Here is a 26,234-nt window from a genome sequence, read left to right as displayed (position 1 = left end):
TTTCACAAGTAGCGAATCAAAAGTTTGGGAACCAAAATTTAATTTCATTTATTGTATAGGGACCGCTTGGCAGTGTCGTGCATAGGTTTTTAACAAGGAGAGGAAGATGGCATTAACTTGAAAAATCATCCTCCATTAAGGTAGGCATAAAATAGGGAAGGGATAACCTGGAAAAGTCTTCGTCTTATAAAAGTTAAATAAAAATGTTAGGGTAGGCAGTGCGTTTGTGTAAAGTGCACGCTATTGCCGCCCTGCTTGAAATTTTAGGCAAGAAACTGTGACTACACCCGTCCACATGTTGATCACAGGATTTTAAGCGATAAGGCTTAGTTAGTAAAAACTGGTATATTTTAGCCAAATTACTGAGCTTTGTAACGTATGTCCATAGCCACTGCTGGACTAAACTACCATGGCAGTAGCTGGTAGTAGTAGCACAGAGGAGGCTACTGCCCCCTCTACCTTACCTTTGTACCATCGTCGTGGATTTCAGGAAATAAATTATTTTTGTCAATATCTTAGGTACGAGAATTTTAGGTATTACGTAATTTATGAATGTATTGTGAATTACATTTTAAGGTCTGGTATAGTTTTAATTATTGATAAGTGCTATGTAAATAAAAAAATATGCGAGTAAATTAATTTTGTATTTTTTGCATCGTAAAAAGTTTCCTTGGCTTGGCTTTTGAAATAAGAATAAGAGGTACGTCTTATACGCAGTCTATATATAGCTTTCTACATCTATGCTTCTTCCTTTATTGGATTCAGAGTTTCGAACGCGCCATGCTCAAACAATCAAATGCCAGTTGGCATGGGCATAGGGTGGGGCAACTGTGATTTTGTGAACATTTTTTTAGAAGGCCCTCTATAATCTATGCTGAAGCCAAAACTGTATTGTTTGTATTGTTTTTTTCTTTTTAATCTGTCTGTCTATCTGTTTCTTGGCCAAAATACATTTATTAAGACAGTTCATAAATTTCGCGAGATTCAGCTGCCAACCCCGCGCTGCATGTAATAAACTGTTCCGTACCGCTGCTGGCTGGTACTGATTATTGAAATCGCATCAAAATGCACGAAATTCAAGAAGAAAACACTAAAAGTTTGAATAAGGCTATAACTGTCAGTATAAAATAAAATAAAATAAAATAAATAAAAAACCCTCGAATCTAGTCATAGTATTCTACTAGTGAAGCCCTTTCATTTATTACCCATATTCAGGGGTTGTGGGGAGTTGGGAAAAATATGTTATGCGCCATTTTCGAGCGCTACGATGCCACAGACAGATACATAAGCATACACACACGTTTAGCTTATAACAACCCGAAGTTTTGTGTTGAGAGTTAAAAATGGCTTCTGATAAGCTACTCTTGGGTGATGGGTCTATCGATGTGTCACAGTGTGACGCCTGTTTCACTATGATTTCTCCTTTGTTACTCTCCTCGTCACGTCCTTTCAACTAACTCTATGCCAAAAATCAAGTCGATTGCCTGCTTAGTTAGCACGAAGAAGGACAAACAAACAAACACACTTTCGCATTTATAATATTAAGTAGGTCTCTTGACACGCTATGACGAATATACAAAGTGCAAAACTTTTATATGGTTAGTTTGTTTACATTACAAGTCGTACAATGCGTGATGAGCAAAACGCTTTTTGACATTGACATAAAAAATGTCAGAGACATGTGATGCGTGACTTTGACGTTTTCCGAAGTGTCAAAATTTTAAATTACGTCACTTACACAAGTCGGCGTTACGATAATATTATCGTAACTATCAATTTTCTTTGTGAATGTGTATAGTTTTATAAGTGTTTACGCAATGGCTGATAACAGGGAAGCAAGGGCAAAGGTAATACCTACAATACAATACGCGCTTGGACTTAGTTATCTCTGTAATAGCAATGCGTGATACTTTATCATGTCGTCTCGCGACCTTGTCGAATGCAAAGGTCATTGAAAGGGTCATGTTTACCTACAAAATCACTATAATCTCAGATGAGTTATTTATGGTTAGTTTGATAATGAATTGCGCTCTTAATTAAGTTTTTTACGATAGAAAAACCACAATAAATTAATGGTTTTGGAATAATTTAAAAAGGTGCATTTATAAAAAAAAAACATATATAATGCTTCTATATTAATAGAGAAGGATCATTCGTTTTTACTTTATCTGTAGTTATTATGTTCAGTTGTACCCGGTCTTTATACTTAATTTTAAAGACAATTGAAATTTAGTTCCTTTAGGCACTGATTTGCAAGGGAGATATAAATTTTTGTCTTCTGCCTATGCTAGCTTAGCATGTACTGAAATTCTGTGCTGAACACTTGCCTTAAAAAGATTACATGCCAGTTTGTATAATGAAATGTCAAACTATTGCACGGTTGTACTTGAGGATAAAAGTATCTTAAAAAAATTGAGATAAAAAAAATAAAAAAAGGTATTGAAGGCTCCTCAAAGATCTGTTTGTGGTGCTTTTGCTTTTTACACATGATTCCTACACGAAGTAGGCAAATATTGTGTAGAAGTAAGAGATTGGACATTCAATATTTCTTATGACTTTAAGTTAATTTTTGATTGGTAACGATAAAAAGTAATGATTAAATTGCAGGCTGATGACAACAGGCTGAAACCTGCGGTAAGATAAAAGATACTTGTAGAAAGAATTAGAATTTTATGTTTTTTTTTGTAAATAACAGGTTTTCAGTCATTCAAAAATTGCTTGACAGATAAAGTTTTAGGACCTTTGAAATAATTATGGCATAAATTTATGAAACTTATGCAGTATTTTGTCAACTTCAACTGATGGCACCTTTTAAATATCAGTGTGACAAAATACAGCTTAATAGCTATTTCAAAGTTATGCCATGACTATAAGTAAGTCTCTTAAAGTATAAATAGCACAAATGTTATCTTTATTTTTTACACAGTAAATAACAGCATGTTATAAGGTTTAAGCTTTCAAAATTTAAATTTTTATTTAAATTTTTTTTATTTTTTATTTATAAATAAATCTGCAATCAGTCGCGAGACTATAATCAGATGTGCTGAGTGAGTTATTGGCATTTACAGATGAGGGAGCCATCGCTCAACCGTCCGTCAAATGTCAAGCTCATCAGCTCGTTTTAGGCGTTTCATACGTGGAGCTACTAATAGTGAGCTAGCAAGACGGTCGGGGTGTTTAGCTTGGCGTTCTTTGTGTCCTAAAAATGACAAATATTAATATTTTACACTTAATTATAAACTGCAGGTTTTACATAATTTTGCAAAAGTTTTAAAATAAATTTAAATGAAAGCTATAAAATTACTGCCATCCTTTTCAACTGAGTACATGGTGCTATTTTGCAGCTGTCAATTTGTAAAACTGATTAGCTTCCACCACCACCATTTCCATATATATATTACTAGCATACCCAGCCCGCTTCGCCGGACTAGATTTTGCTTTATTTTATTTAAACAATAAACTTACATCATTAAATATTTAATTTAAGTCTCATAATATATTAAATCATTTATTTCTCTCCGTATTCATTCTCTTCTATTCTCTTCTCGAGCGGGTGAAGATCATTATCTACACCCATGTACATCCAACAATAGAATACCATCATAGTAAATAAAAGCTATATTTGACAGTTTCACAGTTCAAAAATAGGAGTGCTCCGATCGTCACCAAACTTTACAGGATTACTCGCCAGGTCAATCCTTGGTATTATTATTATATCCAATAGCCAATACGGAACATACCCACACACTTTCACTTTTATATATATAGAAGATTATGTAAATAAAATCTTGCATGTTTTTACGTTTACATTATTAGTTATTTAAAATTCATTTCATATTCTTTACTTGTCTGAGATATGTTGCAAGTTATTGTAGTGGTAGTAGAGTTTTTTGTGACAGAGCTTGCCCAGGGAAGTACTAAGGCTATGCTTACTTCTGCCGCCAAGCAGCACTTCTGTGGTCCATTCTGAAAGGCATGCAGTGGCGTGCACTGGGTTTCTTGCATAAAACGGCAAAAATCCTCCTCCTATACGAGTTATATATCAATTTTAGGGTAGGCAGTGCTTTTGTGCATGTATTCAGTGCACGCCACTGAAGGCATGGTTGACCGGTGTAAATAGAGGTTGATGGACACAGTGCAGCGTTTTGTAGGATATGTTCTCTGCATGCTCTACAAAGTATAATTCTGTTTATCATTTTCATCATCTCAATTATCGTCTGCAGCCTGTCACTGTCCCACTGCTGGGCACAGGGCTCGTAGGGGAAATGATTTTAGAGGCTAGAGCATGTACCCCACCACGCTGCTCAAATGTGGGTTGGTGGGTCTGCTCTGTTTATAGGTGATGATATTCCACTTACCAACAGGTGGGCGGTCTGAATGTTAAGGGATATGTAATACATTTCAATAAAAAAATATAATCGTGTTGAAGTCATGTATCTGAATGATCATCGTTAAAATTAGTGGTAAACGTACTTAAGAAGTATCGTTGTAACATTGCCAATCTCGCATTGAAAGCGGCTGCCGGCTACTGATTAAAGGTAGGCGTCGACTACTACGAAGACTCGGCATGTACTGTTTCACGACCTCTCTGGCGCAGCGGTGAGCGCAGTTTCAATTCGACGGAGCCAGGTTCTTTCGCCGGCAGGGGCAATTATGAAATTTATAATTTTAAATATTAATTCAGATAAGAAAGATTAAATTCAATTAATGAATTAGAATTATTAAATTATGTAGTATACCTCCATATTTTTATATAACGTCCAAAGTGACGTGTAAACTTACCTAACTACCTACTGCAAATATACATAAAGTGCGGCCAATTTATACGTCAAACAAATGACAGGTCGTGAACATTTTAGAACATTTAAGTTTAGGTTAGGTTATTTCAGTACCTCAACTTAAAGGCACACCCCGTGTTCCTGGTGTGCCTTCGATGGTGTATAGGCGTTCGGGAAAGCGTTCGGGAAACATCGTGATATCTTAACGTCAAAAATCCCTCAGTGCCTGAGGACTAAAGTCTTCGAACAGTGCGTGTTGCCAGTGATGACTTATGGATTCGAAACGTGGTCGCTTACTATGGGCCTTATAAAAAGGCTCAGAGTCATTCTAAACATTCATAGGAGTATCTCTAAATCAGAATAATCTGAAATGAGGAGATCCGTAGAAGAACTAGAGTTACCGACATAGCTCAGCTAGTCGCGAAGCTGAAATGGCAATGGGCAGAGCACATAGCTCGGAGAACCGATGGACGTGGGGGGTCTTAAGGTGCTGGAATGGCGACCCCGTACCGGTAAACGCAGCGTATGTCGGCCCCCAATGAGATGACATAAAGCAAGTCGCTGTGAGCCGCTGGCGCCAAGCGGCCCAGGACAGTAGATTGTAGAACTCGCTACAAAAGACCTATGTCCAGCAGTGGACGTCAATTGGTTGAATTGATGATGATGATGAAAATGATGTGGTCTCAGACCAGTATCTGTCTCGGTGGGCGCCGCTGGCAGGGTTTCGATTGTTTGCGAAAGCTTTCACGCGACCCAGTCACCAGGCGACGAGTGGGAACACTGGGGGGTTTTAGTCGGTAAGACCCTTCCTATGGTGTAGTCAGTGGCGTATTATGCGTAGAGGGTATTCACAGGGTATGCAGATGATATAAAATTTAGGAAATCTCCAGTTCGAGTTATAAATACTTAAGGGTAGGCTTTTTATAACTCTTACAATGCCTATTCTTAAGTTTTTTATTACTCTTACTGGAGATTTTCTTCATTTTATATCATCTGCATACCTTGTGCATACCCTCTATGCACGCCACTGGGTGTAGTGGTATCCATGAGGATCTCCCCCACAGTAAAAAAAAGGTTATTTTAGTATTTTATATACAGGATGTTTGGTGCATCGTGTGCCAAATCGAATCTGATGATTGGAGGGGTCTTTGGCTATCTCTTCAGCCCTCGTAAAAAAATCTTGCTCAAACGGTTTTTTTTATACTGATTTTAAATTGTTTTTTTAAAAATTGTAAAAATTCTACATTTAAATTTTAATAAAAAATAAAGTTGTTAAGTATTAATTAATTTTCTTTTTAATCTTTAATTTGTAACGTTTTACGCTTCTTTTGAAACTAGAATTACACGCCAGCAACATCTAGTTTTTGTTTTACAGCCCCGCAAAGTTTTTTTTACGTAAAAAAATAAGCTTGAACGTCAACTTTCGGTTTTAATAAAAAAAAAACTAAAAGTGATCATGTTCTTCCAATTTTTTTAAAACATCTCTGGACTGTCCCCTTTCTAATGGTGTGCAATATGCCATGAAAAGTAATTAGTAACATCACTAATTTTCAAATTTTCTAAACTTGGTCGCAATTTTCTAATATTCAACAGGTGAAAGAAAAACAAGGGTTTGCGTAAATAACACTCACAATTCACAAGGCAGATGACATTTTCTGTCTCTTTCATAAAGTTATACGCCCGTTGTTCGTTTAAACAGGCAAAAATAGTTTTTTCACTCTAGTGAAGCGAAATCTATCTTCTATTCCTTTCTTGCATAGTGCAAACCTGTTTGAACCAATCGCGAACGGGCCCCGCGTCGCGTCGACACGGCGGCCATCTTATTTTTTAGTCGAGACATCACTGCCTCTGCTGCCTAACGTGTGTGCTAGCTTACTGTACTCCACGATTCTTTTATTTAGTTTTCGTTAAGTTTTGTTGTTTTTTGTTACGTTTTATTTACTTTTGGTGTTATTGTTAAACTTTGTTGACTTTTTTGTTGTTGCAATGACGACATACTCTAACGAGGAATATGCGGACATCATAATGGTTTATGGTGCAGCCCGTGGTGTCGCTCGTGCAGCGCAACGACTTTACCAGGAACGCTTTCCTGGTCGACGATTACCTGGCCGCAGAGTCTTCCAAGACACATACCGACGTTTACGCGAGACTGGGAGTGTCAATTTTCATGAACCAAGGGGACATGTTGTGCGACATAATGTTGAAGTGGACGAGAGAATACTGGCACTTTTTGAGGAAGACGACACAAGAAGCATTAGATATGTGGCGGCACAACTTGATATTTCAATATGGAAAGTGTGGAAAGTCCTTCGACAAAACGAAAAATATCCATTCCACGAGACTCCGGTTCAAGGTACGTAATTTAAAACCTTTGTTTGACGTTGCCTTTGTTTAGCAGGTATCCATAATCTTCTAGTGCAATTAATTACTGCTCAAGGGGAATTAAAAAGATTTTTGGTTGTTGCAGGTCTTGAGGGTGGCGACTTTGACAGACGAATGCACTTTTGTCGGTTTTTGTTACACACAGATGTGGATAATCCTGATTTTTTAAAAAGAATACTGTGGACTGACGAATCCAAATTTACCAGAGAAGGGATTCTTAACTTGCACAATTTACACCATTGGGCACCGAAACGGCAAAACCCACATGCCAAAAGACAGCAATCTTTTCAAAGACGGTTTAGTGTGAACGTTTGGGCAGGAGTGATTGGGAATCAGGTAATTGGACCGCACTACCTGCCTGATAACTTAAATGGCGATAATTATTTAGAGTTCCTGCAAAATGATCTGCCGGAATTATTGGCCGAGGTGCCCGTGTTTAATGAAGATGTGCCCATAGTATTTCAAAATGACGGCTGTCCCGCGCATTGGCGTTTAACTGTGAGGGAATACCTCGATAATGTGTTCCCCAATTCGTGGATTGGGCGCGATGGGCCTATTGCATGGCCTCCACGTTCCCCAGACTTAACTCCGTTAGATTTTTATGTCTGGGGACGTGCCAAAGAGCTAGTATACGCCACAGAAGTCCCAACGAGGGAGGTACTAATACAACGCATAGAAGCGGCCTTCGGTACAATTAAGAACGAAATACGGCTTCGGACTACAACTGTAACAATACGTCAAAGATGTCGGGCCTGCATTCGAAACAGGGGTGAACAATTTGAGCAGAATTTGTAAAAATTATGAAATAAATGTTTCAAATGCAATGTATTATTTTTATTTCAAGTAAAACCTACGAAATTTAAAAATTTTACCTGCTTGTGAGTTTTATTTACGCAAAAACTTGTTTTTCTTTCATCTGTTGAATATTAGAAAATTGTGACTAAGTTTAGAAAATTTGAAAATTAGTGATGTTACTAATTACTTTTCATGGCATATTGCACACCATTAGAAAGGGGACAGTCCAGAGATGTTTTAAAAAAATTGGAAGAACATGATCACTTTTAGTTTTTTTTTTATTAAAACCGAAAGTTGACGTTCAAGCTTATTTTTTTACGTAAAAAAAACTTTGCGGGGCTGTAAAACAAAAACTAGATGTTGCTGGCGTGTAATTCTAGTTTCAAAAGAAGCGTAAAACGTTACAAATTAAAGATTAAAAAGAAAATTAATTAATACTTAACAACTTTATTTTTTATTAAAATTTAAATGTAGAATTTTTACAATTTTTAAAAAAACAATTTAAAATCAGTATAAAAAAAACCGTTTGAGCAAGATTTTTTTACGAGGGCTGAAGAGATAGCCAAAGACCCCTCCAATCATCAGATTCGATTTGGCACACGATGCACCAAACATCCGGTATACATATACATATTTTCTTGGATAGACGCAGGCGTTACTTTGTGGAATTCCATGATATATTTTGAAAATAAAACTTGATTTGCTATACTCTGCGAAAAACAGGAGAATCTGTATGCTGTAATTTATAATTAGTAAAATTAAATTTTTACAGAAGACAAAAATGTATTAAAATTTTTGCTCAAGACTAAAATATTGCTTACCCTTCACTAAGTAAACGCCCTGACATTTGTTTGTTTATATTTAGTCCGCGTATAAATGGGCCGCACTTTAGTATGTTATTACTCATTGTTAACCACTATTACGATAATACACGATCATACTATGTTATATGCTGGTAATCTCAGGAAGACATTAAAAACGATGATTTTCACTATTACTATACAATATACTACCAGTTGTAAGATTTATGATATTATTTGTCGGCCGATTGGCGCAGTGGGCAGTGACCATGCTTTCTGAGGCCAAGGCTGTGGGTTCGATGTCTACGAAAAAAAATACCCAAAAAGCGTCACGTGAAAAAAAAGTAAATATGTCAGTAACAGTAGACAAACACAATTATATGATTCATATCTTCATTTTATGCTTATTATAAGTGTTGTTACAAACGAATGGCGGACAGTTTTCTGTTTAGGTAAATACACTTTTTTAAAGCGGTGATAGCCTAGTGTGTAATACTTAACACTTTAGCCTCCCAATCGAGGGACCGAGTTCGATCCCCGTAACGCATTTTTCTCATTTTGGTTGTGTTTGTGTCTGTGAGTGTGTGTGTGTTTATGTGTGTGTGTGTGTGTGTGTGTGTGTGTGTGTGTGCGTTGTTTGACTGCAAATGTGTATGTTAGATAATATTTTAGTCTTCATCATTTAGTCCTTTAACATGTGTAGTCTGATAAGAGTACACGGTTATAGTCTAATAAGACTACTTAAGTTAATTCTTGTACACAGAAAGTTACACCTTTATAATGATAGTGGAAATTGATTTTAACCACCAATAATGAGATCCTTATCCTAACTTTTATCCATACAATTTCATTGCACATGAGAAAGTGTGTTTATTTGTTTGTTTGTTGGTCCTTGCTTCACGCCCTAAGCAACCGATCTATTCGAGTTTTGGCATATAGTTACTAAGACGGTAATAAAGGCTACTTATGGTCCTGGAAAATTTTTAAAAATCCCAAGGGTGTTTTACATACACATTAGTAGTTTAAAATGATAAATAGTCCTACATTTACGTCCTAACAACACAACCAATCAAATTGATTTTAGGCATAGAGATAGTTTATTAAAACACGGAGAGTAACATGGACTACGGCTTACTCGAAAAAAAAAATCCAAATTATTCTGTACCATTTTTTTTATTGCAATGACGTGTGCATACTTTTTCAACGCGGGGCGAAAGTAGTATTTAATATTTTTTTCAGTTTTTTGCAATTCGTTGGAAATGCCTGGCCGAAGTTAAAACGGCTCTGATTGCCCCCAGAGTGACATGAATTAACTTGAAAGCATAATTAACTTATGATCGTTATTTTATGTCAAAGCCTCGTACAATAAGTGATATCAATTTGCTGATAACGCTGTGTCCGATATACTCGTATCTGAACTCTGGAATATAACGACATCCTGTGACTTCGATTACGACATAAATGTGGGTAGGGATAAAATTGTTTTATAAACTAATAATAAATTATTTTGACAGTACATGTGGGATTTTGAAGGTTCAAACTACAAAATACTTACAATTTTATTTCGTAGTGTTTTTGAGTCGGTAGTTGTTTTAAATTTTTTTTTATGCAAATAATATCTCATCTTAATTTTGTTATTACCTGTTTCGGATTATAACCTCTTGACCAAGACGTGCCGCTAAGCGATTCACTGGTCCGTTGCGATGCCGCATAGAAACCGATTAGGGGTATTGGTATAAAATTAACCATCGTACTCGGCTACCCGTATGTTACAGTTAATTTATAAAGTGGGTAAATAATAATTCGTTGGTTCATTAATAAATAAATAAAGATTAAAAAAAAAGAGTAAGTAAATAATTAAACTTTTAATACCTGTAAATTCATATTTGCCAGATATTTTATTAAATAGTTAAATAGATAGTTTTTAAGTAACAATTGAAATTATATTATATTGGTTGTTAACCAATGTTCATGACATTCGAGTTGGTGGGTATTTTGATATAAATACGACTGCATTATCGATGCACCTACATGGACTCTAACGATGCAAAGATACCCGGTGTCTTAGTCGTTCATCACGTATCAATTAAGAACGTCACTATTATATACTGCATCATCGCCTTTTAGTGTAAAATAAAAAAACATATTTTAGACTAAATAAATTTAATAAATACCCTAACCCTACCCTAAATTAAAAAAAAAACGTACGGGTAATTTAAAAAACTATATCCTATGTACGTGATTACTGATTACACGTGCGACTAAGGTCACCACTTATCGAGTCAATGGACAAACAACAATATATGTATGCAGCTTTATATATGTGTGTACGTTTTACAATACATAACCGCAGTAATCATTTCATCATTTAGTTTAAAAACGTCTCTTGACGGGCAGCGCGTCCTTTGCGCGCTATTTTCCTCTAAGGTTCACGCTGAAATTTGACAGTAATTTTTTTTCCCAACTGACAGTTCTAGTGATTTTGTGTTTTTTTGTTAAATTCTAAAACTTTATTTGGCAATGGATATACTGAATAAGGTAAGTTAGATTTAAAAGTTTTATCAAGTTTAAAAGCAATTCGTATAACATAATAAATCAAAAGCCGGAGGTATTCGGATTACAATTAACTGACATTTCGACAGTTGATAAACAACATCTCAATCCAATTCATTTATTTCAAGATTGAGTTTTACCTACAAAGTTTGTATTGGTATGTAAGGGCTAGAATCAGCTAAGGAATAACACAAATAGGTAATTCTAATAATGAAATTACAAAAAAAAAATAATTAAAATAAAACAACAGCAGGGCTAGCACAGGCAGGGTACAAAAATTATATCCCCTGGCAGGGGATATAATTAACGTGTCCACCTGCTAAAGCACGGGAACATTGAATAGGAGAAGTTTATCCCCGTTTATAATTACACATATATTATTATTTGAATATTATTTCCACTTGAGCGCCAACGCTTTGGGAATTACTAAAGTTGCGGGAGAAGTTAATTTTTTATCGTTTCTCCGGGGAGCTAAGTGTCCTATCCGTGCAGGCACATACGTAAAATAAATTGTTAACTAATTTCTTCAAGAAGTAAGCAAGATGAATCCATATTGTTCTGTAGAATTCTTAAATAAATAAGTATAGCTTTAACTTATACATTCGCAGTTACATAATAATGATAATAATACTAATTATTTTAGCATTTAGTTTCTAAACGGCTCTTAGAAGCTGCGCGTTATAGGCAATTACTATTCTTGGGGATTTTCAACCATTGAATATGCAGTATTATTCTTAAATGAAAGTTCAGTTTAGTGTTTTTCCATGAGTTCCTAAAAATAAGGATTAATGAATGAATGAATGAATGAACACACTTTCATTGTACACCAAAGAAAAAAGTAGTTGGGAGATATATTATACATAATACACTTCAAAGCAATTATACAATTCATAGCGATAGCGATCTCTTCCAGGTTTGGATTATAATTCTTAAACAAAATTACTTGTTGTAATTTTTATTATTAATTACAACAGCATTGCTTTAAGCGATAGTAGTAAGGGGACTATCTGTTCACGCCAAAATTGGCATTTTTTTGTCATCTGACAGATGCTAATGTTTTTTTTTTTGCTTTATTCTATCCCATAGGGAAAAGGCAAAGGTATATCATCAATCAGAAGGTGATAGTGTTCATAAATTTGAGTTTTTTTTTAATTCTAACACTGATATAATTTGGCAATGGATTTTCTGACCAAGGTTGTCGGATAAAATTTAAAAGGCTGTTTTTATGTTTTCATTGTGTTATTAACGTCAAGATTTTTCTTTATTAGCTGTAATATATAAATATCATTGAGAATCGCAATTGCGTGATCTAAACACACGTTTTTATTTTAAAAGAATAGGCATGCCGATTGAACTTGAAGGTTAAATAGAGTTCAAAACCGTTTATTTTGTATATCACCGTGAAGTAGTAAGAAAATATTAGGTAAGCAAATATTGCTATAGGTTATATGCTTAGTCATTATTCCTTGCAGTATATTTAAGATCAGTGCTATCACGAGATTAGATTTGAAAAATAGTTATATTAATGAAGACATTTTATCTACACTAATATTATTTAAAACGGGAAGTTTCCTGTACATAATAATTAATTCTAAATATTAATTCCGGGAAGCTTTAATATCCTTTAGAAACTTATTATTTTTTATGTCTGGGAGCACTGATAGCCTAGGTGTTAGGCCTTCGATCTCTTTCTTAGCGAAACCGAGATCGAGCCCCGGACTTTTCAGAGTTATGCACGTTTTTAATTTACTTGCTTTAACCGTGAAGCAAACAATCGTGAGGAAACCTGGTCCACCAAGTCACACTATACAAAGACACCTCTATGAAAAATATGGTATATAGCAGTGACTTGCACAACAGTGGCGTGCACTTCATACATGTATAAAAGCACTGCATACCCTAAAATTTTAATATAGCCCGTATAAGAGGAGGATTTTTTCCATTTTATGCAATTTTCCTGCTGTATGCATACCCTGGTAAGAAACCCAGTGCACACAGTAGAGGGTATGCTGATTACATAAAATGAAAAAAAACTACGAGTTATAAAAAACTTAAGGATTGGCATTGTGAGAGTTATAAAAAAGCCTACCCTTAAGTGTGACTTAATATAACTCATTTTATATCATCTGCATACCCTGTGCAAACCCTCTATGCACGCCACTGGTGTAGAGAAGTTATATCTCTCAATGTCATGATTTTCTGTCTTATCAATAATTGTCTATGGCAAGTAACAGTGACAATCAATATCCTCACTAATTTACCTACCTCACTTGCGCTCAGTACCCAGAAACACACGTAATGCAACGTGTAACAGAATAACGACAATATTGAAGGATGCTGGATGATATTTTATAAGGAACCAGCTCTATTAAAATATTAAATCAAAAGAAGCATATTTTGAGATTGCTTATGCAATAAGACCGCCTTTGCACACACCTTTATTTAACTTTTTTTTTAATTGTTTTTAATTTTCTTTTTTTCTTTTCGTGTATTGTTTCTAAGTTTGTGCAATAAAGTATTCTAAATAAATAAAAATAAAAATTATTTTGCCATACAAACGAATTCAAAACATTCTAATTGTTTACTTATGACAACCCTATTGAAGATAAAAGACCGACACGCACATAGTACCTACGCTCCGCGACACATACTTAACAAACTGACGAAAATCAAATGATTTTAATTTTGCATGTGATGTTAGGGCTGTATCTGATTTTTTTTCAATAAAACTATGGCAGTGGTTTACTCAAAAACTATTAGATCTTCAGTTTCACAGATAAGTCTCAGAGACAGTTCATAATGTACCTCTAAAGCCTGTGAAGTATTATTTCGGTATTAATTTACACGTTGTATAATAATAATTACTTAAGTAAATAAATATCTACGTTAGGAATACGTGATATAAAATATGCAAAAGGACTCTGCATATTTTCTATCACGATTTACCATCAGACGAGACGACGGTCATGGGCATAATGATTTAGAAGAACAGCCTTGCATCAACTGAATCATTGAACTGCTTCTTATGTTACATAGCAATTAGCAAACAATTGTAAACCAAATTCCTTTAACAATAAAGTTTATTGTTAATAGTCGTACAAACTTTAGCATTTAAGACTGTTTGGATTGCAAGACTCTAATTGAGGCTAATATTGTTTTGTATGCAGTTATCATGAGATGTCCTCAGCGACAAAAATATAAAAAAAAGTAGATGTTAATATGGAGTAATTTTTTAAAGTGGCTAAATAAAAAGTATATTTAGTTTTTTTGTATAGTGGGTATATAATAAAACTTTTGATAAAAGATTTTACGTACTTACTGTAATAGAATTTTTAGTTTAATTAAAAGTTCCTAGTTCAATTTATATTAAAAGTAGTCTTACTTTTAATATAAATTGGAGTAGCGCGCCACCAACTTTTTTACACGCTTTGCTTCACATATATATGTTTGTAACCGAATCCTTTGAACTTGATTTTGACCCACTTCAAGCGGTCTGATTTCGTTCAAACTTTGTAGATATATCGAGAACCAATGACGATACACTAATTTGATAAGATCAAAAGTCAAAAATATCTTTATTCAAGTAGGCCCATAGGTGGCACTTTTGATGCGTACATAAGAATTACACGGTAGTGAGATGATGGCGATAACCACATTCGTAAACTTAAAACTAAAGCTACGAGGGTTCCAAACGCGTCCCGGTCAAAGAAGAAGCCCACAACAAACTTAGCCGGGTGTTTTTTTTTTGTTATCACCATCTCACAATGTCATTTTAAATTATTAGAAAAGCAACCTGGTTAGAGCAATAATTTTCACCCAAGCTTTTTTATCGTTTACGTAGTCCTATATACTATAATAGGACTTTTCTATAAGCTTACGTTTAATACAAACTTTGAACTTTTTAAGAGACATCTCCAAGATGTCAATTGGTAGTTTATTGTAGAATTGTATGCAATTTCCTTTAAACGAATTATGAATTTTATGTAACCTAGTATATTGCACTGTAAGTTTATTCTTACTTCTAATGTTTAAATTATTGCAGTCACATTTTTTCTTAAATTTAGAAATGTTTTTATGAACGTACATTAATTTTTCAAATATGTACTGACTATACACTGTCATTATTTTAAAATCTTTAAATTTATCTCTCAATGACTCTCTCGGACCCATTTTGTAGATAGAACGAACAGCCCTCTTCTGCAGCACGAAAATAGTGCTAATATCAGCAGCATTACCCCAAAGTAAAATTCCATATGACATATGACATATGATCATTTATATAATCTTCATCTATAGTCTATAAGACAGGAATGATGTTAATTTTAATTACCAACCATTATCTTTTTAGGTGATTTTATTAATACTAACGAATTTAATCCACTAAAATTTGCTATAATAAAAATAGTAGTTTAAGATTAACTAAAAATCACGCTTTTAAAAAGAAACTAAACTAAAAGGTAGAAATTAGTTTGGTTTTTTATACCGAGCGTGTTTTTTACTTTTTTTGAACTATTAATTTTTCTTTATTGGATTGATAGTTAGTAAGTCAGTCAGTCCGTCAGAGTACCTACTGTTTTATAGGTAAAGATATTCACTAATTACACAGGTTTTTGTATCTAGTGTTTATAATACATTTGTAGCATTGTCGCATTATATGATACGGTATCGTCACATTAAGTTTATCGAACCTGTTATTATAACAACGCTTATAAGCGGTCGTTGATGACACTTACGCCTTAATTATACCAGTAGATAATCGCTAATCCACCAGTTCAATGTTTTACTTTGGATCACCAAGTTCTAGGTTTGATTCTGGGGACGGGAATTGTCATATATTTATTAATCTGGACAACTTTGGACACTTCACTGTTGCACTTCTGTGCGCTGCCGCTGTGGTTTATAAATGGGAGGAATCAAACCACGCACGGTTTTAAATAAATAAATAATTATACTACGACAATGCACACACCGCCATCTAGCCTCAAAGTAAGCGTAGCTCGTGTTATGGGTACTAAGATGACTGATGAATATTTTTATGAATAACAAGCGTACCCAGCCCGCTTCGCCGGGCTAGATTTTGCTTTATTTTATTTAAACAATAAACTTAGATAATTAAATTTTTAATTTAACTCTCATAATATATTAAATCATTTGTTTCTCTCCGTATTCATTCTCTTCTATTCTCTTCTCGAGCGGGTGACGATCATTATCTACACCCATGTACACCCAACAATAGAATATCATCATAGTAAATAAAAGCTGTATTTGACGGTTTGACAGTTCAAGTCAGTTCAAAATAGAAGTCACCTAACTTTACAGGATTACTCGCCAGGTCAATCCGGAAATTCCCTGAAAGTTTCATTGAAATCGTTCCAGCCGTTTCGGAGCTTTTACGGAACATACCCACAGACTTTCTCTATATATATAGATTTCTCTTTCTCTAGATATACACAAATACATACATATAAATAATAATATACAGAACACTCTCAGAGCACTGGCGCACAAGTGGAAATAATATCCAAATAATATGTGTACTAATAAATGGAAGTAAACTTCTCTTATTCCATGTTCCCGTGCTTTAGCAGGTGGACACGTCAATTATATCATTTGTCAGGTGATTATAATCGGGGATATAACTTTGGTCTCCTGCCCATGCTAGCCGTGCTGATGGTAAAAAATTAAATTGCATTTGTTTTATTTATTTGTATAGATAAGAAGCCACCAGCGCACTCCGTCGGGGTCGCGGGACTTCAAGGAGGCGACGAAGCGCGACGCCCTCGCCCGGTTGGAGGTTGAATTGGAGCGGCTGGTGGGGGCGCTGCCCGAGTGCAGGAAAGTCCTCGTCGAGAAGGAGTTCAAAGGGTTCAAGAATCTCTTCAGCAGATTCTTGGCTGAACGTGAGTTTTATATATAACCTTATAATGTTTCTATAACATGCATAAAGCTGAACAGTTAGTTTGTTTGTTTACTTGAACGCGATGTTTACTAGACTTCACAATGCATTATTGTAAAGCCAAAATGTTCTGAGGATGCTCCGTGTTCGGAGCGAAACATGCGTACAGGGTACAGGGTGTGGTTATACGGAATATATGGCGTTTCAACGGCGAAGGAAAACATCGCGAGGATACCTGCATGCCTATTATGAATATAATACACATAAATACTTATTTATATACAGATAAACACCCCGACACTGAAAACATTCATTTTCATCACACAAACACATTTTCCAGTTGTGGGAATCAAACCCAAAGCTGCTCACTGCGCCAGTCGGCCGTCAAAATACACATAAAGTTCTCAAAGGTGTGTGAACTCCACCAATCCGCACTGGGCCAGCGTTGTGGACTACCGCCTTAACCCTTTCTCATTGTGGGGGTGGGGGGGGGACCTGTAGTGGGCCAGTATACCGGATAATCTAATACTTGAGAACCTGGTCATAGCTCGGGATGGTGTTTTGAATTTTTTGTTTCTACCACAAATTGGCCCTTTATTGCAATCTCACCTGGTGGTAAGTTATGAAGCAGTCAAAGATGGTAGCGAGCTAAACTGTTAGGGGTAATGTAGTAATATTAAACCCCCTAATCACATATAAATAAAGGTTAAAGGTTTGCGTGATGAGCATGAATGTTTTTCAGTGTCTGGGTGTTTATATGTATATTATAAGTATTTATGTATTATATTCATAAAAATATTCAACAGCTATCTTAGTACACATAACACAAGCTACGCTTACTTTGGGGCTAGATGCCGATGTGTGTATTGTCGTAGTATATTTATTATCTATTATTTTATTATTATTGTAATGGAACGCTCCGACCGTCCGGTCATCGTCATCACATCAAACTATTACCGGCCCACGACAGAGCACTTTGTTACGGTGTTTAATTAACAAGTAAACCGGCGGGCCAGTAATAGGTTGATGCTATGATGATTATGAGGCTTACCAGTTACGTCACAAGTTGTTTGACGCAGGGCAGGATGTTGCAGGACGTGCTCCTTGCATGATATTCCATGATAAAAATATCGCCCGAAAACGCAATAATTTTAAATACCTTAAAATAATTTCAGAGGGACCCTCCGTAACATGGGAGAAGATACAGAAGCTTCCGGAGGGCGCGGTCATAGACTATTCGACTCTGGAGATGCCCACAACAGACAATATCCACCACATGCTGGACAAACTGGTGGTTGTGAAACTTAACGGTGGTCTGGGCACGTCTATGGGGTGCAAAGGTCCCAAATCGGTAATCCAAGTGCGGAACGAACTGACCTTCTTGGATTTAACAGTACAGCAGATTGAGGTAAGTTGTTAAAATAAGTTTCTACTGAACTGGTATTATTAACAGTGCGCGTATGATTCTGTTGACAGATATTAGGAACAGTGCCTTCAGTATAAGCACTTCTAATCGCTTTAGGAGTGCAGACGTCTGATTCTTCCCATATTGTGAGAGTGCGGCAATTTGGGAATTTATAATTTCCGAATATTTTGAGTGGGAGTGGGAATTGAATTCTCATGGGCGGGGCACATAGCTCGAAGAACCGATGGACGTTGGGGTCTTAAGGTGCCGGAATGGCGGCCCCACACCTGTAAACGCAGCGTAGGTGGGCTCCAAAGAGGTGGACAGATGACATCAGGCGAGTAGCTGGGAGCCGCTGGAGGCAAGCGGCCCAGGACCGTGTATTGTGGAACTCCCTACAAAAGACCTATGTCCAGCAGTGGACGTCATTTGGTTGAGATGATGATAATGATGAATATTATGAAGCGGTTATAGCCTAGTGGGTAGCTCGACTTCACTTTCGAGGGAGCCGAGTTCGAATCCCAGCACGCAACTGCAACTTATGTGCAAAAAACGTTATGTGCGTTTTAAGTAATCAAAATAAAATATCTCTTGCTTCAACGGTGAAGGAAAACAACTTGCATGCCTGAGAGTTCTATATAATGTTCTCAATGGTGTGTGGAGTCAGCGTGGTGGACTACCTTAACCCCATCTCATTGTGGGGGAAGTGCCCTGTAGTTGGCCAGTTTAATATTATGTTGATATTCTCTGGTCTGGCCTTACCACGCTTCTGACAAGTGTCCATGCGTTCCGGCACGATGCCGCGTCGAAACCTACTACGGTGTGGGTTTAATATAACTGCCATAATCCCGAACAGGTTAGCCTTTGACCGCACTCCCACCTGGTGGCAGGTGATGATCCAGTCTAAGATGGTAGCGGGCTAACCTGTTAGGGAATATGGTGTCATACCCCTAATCGGTTTCTACGCGAAATCGCACCGGACAACTAAAACGCTTAGCGCCACGTCTTTGTTGGTAGGGTGGTAACTAGCCACGGCCAAAGCCTCCAGACCAGACCAGAGAATTTCGAAACTGTAAATTCCCAGATTGCCCCTGAAGTATTGTGAGGAATCCTGCATGACTCCTAGTCCGCAGTTCCAACCGTTTGGTCAGGGGTATCGTCACTACTTATAGAATAGAATAAAATATGATGATGACGATCACTCTTTTTTTTTGTATTTTTGTTATAGTATATATCGGTCATTTTATAGAAAATGCTGTGCACACCTTTAAGCTAGCCACACTGATTAGAAATCAAATCAAATCAAATCCTTTTATTTGCATAAAACATTGTAGGTATACATGTTTAGTCATAATGTATGACATGCAAATCTTAATTTAAAAATTTTCAAATTCATTTATGTAATAATTAATAAAACATCAAAATAAATAAAATCAAAATAATCGGCTGAATATAATAAAATTTCATTAATTTTACTGTATGGAACCATAAACATGGAATGTCAAGTAAAAAATAACTAAACTAATAATTATATTTTATTATCCAAGAACTCCCTTACCGAGTAATAGCATTAGAAACAAAATATTTGTTTTTTTAATATGTATCGTGAACAAGCCATCCAAAGGGACACTCTTTAATAAATAAATAAATGTATCATGACGTCTTATGAATAATAAATTCTTGCAGCACCTGAACAAAACATACAAATGCAACGTTCCCCTGGTCCTCATGAACTCCTTCAACACAGATGAAGACACGCAGAAGGTGATACACAAGTACAAAGGCCTTAAGCTCGACATACACACGTTCAACCAGTCCTGCCACCCGAGGATCAACCGGGAATCCCTGCTGCCCATTGCCAAGAACCCTGATGTACATGAGGATATTGAGGCGTGAGTATTCTTGGGTCAAAGACGTAACAGCTATATAACGTACTAAGGCCGTTCTTCATTTATTTTTGCAAAAAGCAATCTGCTGAGTTTCTTGCCGGCTCTTATCGGTGGAATCTGCCTTCCGAACCGGTGGTAGAGTCACTACAAACGGACTGACTTGACGTTTCAAAAGTGCTTATAAACTGGACCTACTTTAAATAAATGAATTGGTCTACTGCCTCGTTGGTCTAGTGATTGGCATATTCAATTACGAATCACGAGCTCCTGGGTTCGAATCCCGTGTGAAGCCAAATTATGCAACGTGTAACCGAATTACGAAATAATGTGACGACCGACTGGCGCCACTGCGCCAGTCGGTCGTCACATGGTCACAGTGGGCAGTACCCTGCTTTCTGAGTCCAAGGCGTTTGGGTTCGATTCCCACAACTAGAAAATATTTGTGCGATGATCATGAATGTTGTTCAGTGTCTGGGTGTTTATCTTTATATCATATGTGTTTATGTATATTAATCATAAACATATTCATCAGTCATCTTAGTACCCATAACACAAGCTACGCTTACTTTGGGGCTAGATGGCGATGTGTGTATTGTCGTGGTATATTTATTATTATAAAAAAATGTTATAGGATGCACAAGTATATTTCATAAGGAGTCACCTTTTAAAAATATTAAATCAAAAGAAGAAGCATATTTATTTTTCCATACAAACCAATTCAAAACATTGTTCCGTACAGAAATAAACTATTTTTTTTATTAAAAAAAAAAAAAGTGACACGGCGGTCAACATGAATCCATCCGTCCGTCTATTACGTATATAAAAAAATACTTGAATCAAGGATATCACAAACTATCTATAACGAATTTACCATACCATACGATAAGCGCGATAAGAACTGTCATATCTAACGCGTGTACAATTGTTATTTGATACAGTATCAGTTATAGTGACGCTGGAATTTGATACTTGATCTCAGCTAACTATGAATAGATCTTACATAAATAAATAATTCTTACTTAATTACTATTACTACGTAATATAAAACGTCCCCCGCCGCGTCTGTCGGTCTGTCTGAACATAATGTAATATCGTTCTATTGAATAGCTTAAAACGCACATAACTTCGAAAAGCGACATGTGCGTGTCTGGGATCGAACTCGTGTTAACTCATGTAACTTCGTAGCTTAATATTAATTTTCAGTGAGATAAAAAAAAAAAAAAAAAAATATATATAAACTTTGACAATACACACATCGCCATCTAGCCCCAAAGTAAGCGTAGCTTGTGTTATGAGTACTAAGATAGCTGATGAATATTTTTATGAATATAATACACATAAATACTTATAATATACATATAAACACCCAGACACTGAAAAACAATCATGTTCATCACACAAACATTTTCCAGTTGTGGGAATCGAACCCACGGCCTGGGACTCAGAAAGCAGGGTCGCTGCCCACTGCGCCAGTCGGCCGTCAAGATGGTGATAACAAAAAAAATACCCGGCTAAGTTTGTTGTGGGCTCTTTGTTGTCGCGTTTGGAACCCTCGTAGCTTTAGGTTTAAGTTGGCGAACGAAGTTACCACCATCCCCTTTCATACATATATGTTTACATGCAATTATGTAAACATGTATGTATGAACGCATTATGTAATGTCCCTGAGACTTATCTGTGAAACCGAAAACCTAAGATTTTTCTTGTAAACCACTGGCAAAGTTTTGCTTAAAGAAATCAGATACAGCCCTAACATCACATGAAAAATGAAGTCACGTGGCACCTGTTACTTTATTAGGTACGCGTCTCGTAGCGTAGATACTATGCGCGTGTTGATCTTTTATCTTCAATAGGTCATAAGTAAACGCTTCAATGTTTTGAAATCGTTTGTATGAAAAAGTATATTTTTTCAAGATGATTCTTAAAGAAATATACCTATGCATTCTTCATTGTTAGGTTCTCTGTCACTTTGTTAGGTTGCGTAGGTATTATGTGCAACACGCACATAATACCTACGCAACCTTCAAAAAGGTTCTCACAGGGCTTTCATCTTCAAAAAGGTTCTCACACGTAAACACTTAGAATGTTTTGAATTCGTTTGTACGGCAAAAAAATAAATAAATAAATAAATAAATAAATATAAATATATTACGACAATACACACGTCGCCATCTAGCCCCAAAGTAAGCGTAGCTTGTGTTATGGGTACTAAGATGACTGTTGAATATTTTTATAAATAAAATACATAAATACTTAGAATATACATATAAACACCCAGACACTGAAAAATATTCATGCTCATCACACGAACATTTTCCAGTTGTGGGAATCGAACCCACGGCCTTGGACTCAGAAAGCAGGATCGCTGCAAACTGCGCCAATCGGCCGTCAAAATGCATCTTTTGATTCAATATTTTTTCAAGATGATTCTTTATGAAATATATGCATCCTTCATTATTATTTCGTAATTCTGTAACACGTTGTATAACAAAGTCTTCGCTTATAGAATGGTGCTAATTCTGCTGCTCACAAATCTCTTAACTCCACTAAAATGACCGGTATATCATTCAAAATGCTTCTAGGTACGGCTTGCACGGGCAGTATAAATTTTCTCTCCGGGAGAGGATACAATTTCATCTCTTGTCAAAGTTTTATCAACTCTCTTTACTCTTTACTTTACTTCACTTTTGTGCACTTGTGCATAAAGTTTGAAGTTATAACTGACTTGTCGGCTCTGCGTAGTAGGTGTAGTATGTTTTAATAAAGCCGCAATTTATGGAAGGTGTTTTTTGACGCAACGAGTAGTAATAGATCCTTACATATGAAATTGGTGAAAGGGTAGTAATTTTTTTTTTAATTATCTAATATAATTTTAAATGGTGATAGCCCAGTGGGTAGGACTAAGACTTCACTTTGGGAATGCCGAGTTCAAATTCCAGCACGCACCCCTAACTATTGTGGGTTATGTGCGTTTTAAGCAATTAAAATATCAACATCGTCAGGAAACCTGCATACCTGAGATACCATAATACCGTACTGGGCTAGCGTGATGGACACAGCCTTAACCCCTTCTCATTGTCGGAATACACACATGCCCTGTAGTGATAACGGGGTAATGGGTTGATATAATGACGATGATGATGATGACGATAATGATCTATTAAATCAAAGTATGTACCATTGCTATCCATGCAGTTTTGCCATCTTATTTTTTTACTGACATAATTATCTGAAATGTTTTAATTTCCATACAGATGGTATCCACCGGGTCACGGCGACTTCTACGAATCCTTCAACAACTCTGGTCTCCTCCAGAAGTTCATAAAAGAAGGCAGAACATACTGCTTCATAAGCAACATAGACAACTTAGGGGCGACCGTAGATCTCAACATCCTAAACCTCTTGCTGAACCCAGAGCAGAAAGCCCAAACGGAATTCGTAATGGAAGTAACGGATAAAACAAGAGCCGATGTCAAAGGTGGAACTCTGATTCAGTACGAGGACAAACTGAGGTTATTGGAAATCGCTCAGGTGCCAAAAGAACACGTGGACGATTTCAAATCCGTGAGCCAGTTCAAATTCTTCAACACAAACAACTTGTGGGCGAAATTGGACGCCATTCGCAGGGTTGTTGACCAGGGCTCGTTGAACATGGAGATTATCGTGAACAACAAGAGTTTAGCTGATGGGGTGAATGTGATTCAACTGGAAACAGCTGTGGGGGCTGCTATGAAGTGCTTCGAGGGAGGTATCGGTGTGAACGTACCCAGGAGTCGATTCTTGCCTGTCAAAAAGACATCGGATTTGCTGCTCGTCATGTCGAATTTGTACAGTCTGTCCCACGGTTCTCTAGTGATGTCTCCGCAGAGGATGTTTCCGTCTACGCCATTGGTGAAATTGGGTGACAACCATTTCGCCAAAGTGAAGGAGTTTTTGAACAGGTTCGCGACGGTTCCTGATTTGATTGAGCTGGATCATCTAACGGTTTCCGGAGATGTGACTTTCGGCAGGAGGGTGTCTTTAAAGGTGAGTTGACCTTTTTTTGTTACTAGCTTGTTGCCCGGGTCTTTTCGTGCACGTTAATTACGATTTTTGCCAAATCCTGTGGGAACCGTTTTTTTCTGGGATGAAAAGTAGCGTACGTTACTCTCCGTCTATACAACTCACTCTATTTCACATTCTAAGTCACATTTTCATTTGATTTGTGAAATCTGCATGGTAATAATTTATAATATAATCACGGCCACTTTTTGTATGTTTCCAGGGAACCGTCATCATCATTGCAAACCACGGCGACCGTATCGACATACCATCGGGAGCTGTTCTTGAGAACAAGATAGTTTCAGGCAACTTACGTATATTGGATCACTAGTATAACTTGAAAAGACGTGCCGCCAAGCGATCCGCATATCGAGCGTTCCGGTACGTTGTCGCGTAGCGATTGGTTTAGTATAACTGCCATACACCTAATAATTTAGCCCAGTGCTTTAGCATCATCACTTACCATCTGGTGAGGTTGCAGGCAAATGCTAACTTTTAGCAACAGAAAAAGGCCTTAAATACAATAGTTTAAGATTTAAACAATACAAATAGTATACTTTATAAGGTTTTTGAGTGTAAGTCAATCCCAACTTCGATATTTCGTATCGTAAATAGAAATGTAACCCTCTTGTTTTAGAGTTGAAATTAGTCCACTCTTCCACATTTAAAGTGATAATAAAAATCATTTGTATACAATTTGGAACTCTAACTTTAAGGTAATAAGGTTCATTTTACTTTGTTGGCATTCGTGTCTCAAAAGTGACTTCAAGATTATTCTGAAGCGAATCCACATTTGCATACAAAGGATTTTTCAATTTTGCAGCTTATTTAGGTTATAGGTTACCAATTTCATAGGTTGTCTGGTTTTACCGGATATACAAAAAGGGGCAATTCGAGATTGTAAATATTTTCTAAGCATGTTTTTTTATGTGTCGTGTTCAATTATGTCGATGTTGTTTAAAGAATGAATTAAAATATTTACAAATGATGTTATGCGGCCCAAGACTATGGATTGTGGAACTCTCTACAAAAGACCTATCTCCAGCAGTGGACGTCAATTGGTCGAATTGATGATGATAAAGATGATAAGATCACTCCAGCAACTTAAAATCGTTAAAAGTTTTATAAATTTAAAATGCATATAAAAATTTTTATAAAATTGATGATTCCTCCAAGTGTGGGTAAAAACACGAATAAAAATTATAAAAAAAAAAATCGTTAAAAGTGTTGAATAATTGTTATTTAATTTTTTAAGGGTTGTAAGATTTTATAATAACATACATCGATCAATAATATACTAGATACCCTGACAAGAATGGTCGTCAAATAGTGTCCGTGATAAATAAGTACGTGGTTTTTCAGCAGGATTAAACTTTTTTCCGCGATTGTTGACGCATTCTCTCCGTTTTATATAATTGATTGTAGACTTCTGTTTCTGTAAATCGAACTTCGATAAAAATATATTATTTAGAAAGCCATGGCCGTTTACAAAACCATGATGAGGGTCTGGATGTTTTTTTATACGCATTTGCCTGAAAAGTTACGTAAATCAAAAAAAAAAAAAATAAGGTAGCCAATTATGACCCTTATGACAACTGACTGCCAATAGGTTAACTTTTCTCAATTATTTACCTAAAGCATAAACGAATAAAAGAGAAACGAGTTTATCTGAGCTAGTACATTATTGATCGAAAA

General features: G+C 36.2%; 1 protein-coding gene across 3 annotated transcripts; it reads left to right on the top strand.

Annotated features, from left to right (window-relative positions):
- The first annotated feature begins 1,720 nt into the window (after positions 1-1,720).
- On the top strand, positions 1,721-25,675 carry LOC120633666 (UTP--glucose-1-phosphate uridylyltransferase). 3 transcript variants are annotated; one of them, XM_039903970.1, is made up of 7 exons: positions 1,721-1,847; positions 2,608-2,634; positions 17,022-17,208; positions 18,380-18,612; positions 20,296-20,501; positions 23,753-24,524; positions 24,763-25,675. In XM_039903970.1, exons 1-7 carry the CDS (start codon positions 1,818-1,820, stop codon positions 24,868-24,870), a joined length of 1,563 nt encoding a protein of 520 aa, XP_039759904.1. In that variant the 5' UTR covers positions 1,721-1,817; the 3' UTR covers positions 24,871-25,675. The 3 variants fall into 3 exon arrangements, with proteins under 3 accessions (XP_039759904.1, XP_039759905.1, XP_039759906.1); XM_039903971.1 differs by lacking the exon at positions 2,608-2,634; XM_039903972.1 differs by lacking the exons at positions 1,721-1,847; positions 2,608-2,634 and adding an exon at positions 11,044-11,293.
- The last annotated feature ends 559 nt before the right edge of the window (positions 25,676-26,234 follow it).

This window comes from Pararge aegeria, chromosome 22 (genome assembly GCF_905163445.1).
Source record: "Pararge aegeria chromosome 22, ilParAegt1.1, whole genome shotgun sequence".
In the NCBI taxonomy this organism is placed as follows: Eukaryota; Metazoa; Arthropoda; class Insecta; order Lepidoptera; family Nymphalidae; genus Pararge; species Pararge aegeria.
The sequence above is the reverse complement of the archived record's forward strand: the minus strand, read 5'-3'. Positions and strand labels throughout refer to the sequence as shown.

Bases quoted from the DNA above. Each gene is read 5' to 3' on its own strand.
- LOC120633666 (XM_039903970.1), top strand. From the start codon at position 1,818: ATGGCTGATAACAGGGAAGCAAGGGCAAAG. The intron at 1,848-2,607 runs GTAATACCTACA...ATTAAATTGCAG, and splicing joins ACAGGGAAGCAAGGGCAAAG to GCTGATGACAACAGGCTGAA. The intron at 2,635-17,021 runs GTAAGATAAAAG...TTATTTGTATAG, and splicing joins ACAACAGGCTGAAACCTGCG to ATAAGAAGCCACCAGCGCAC.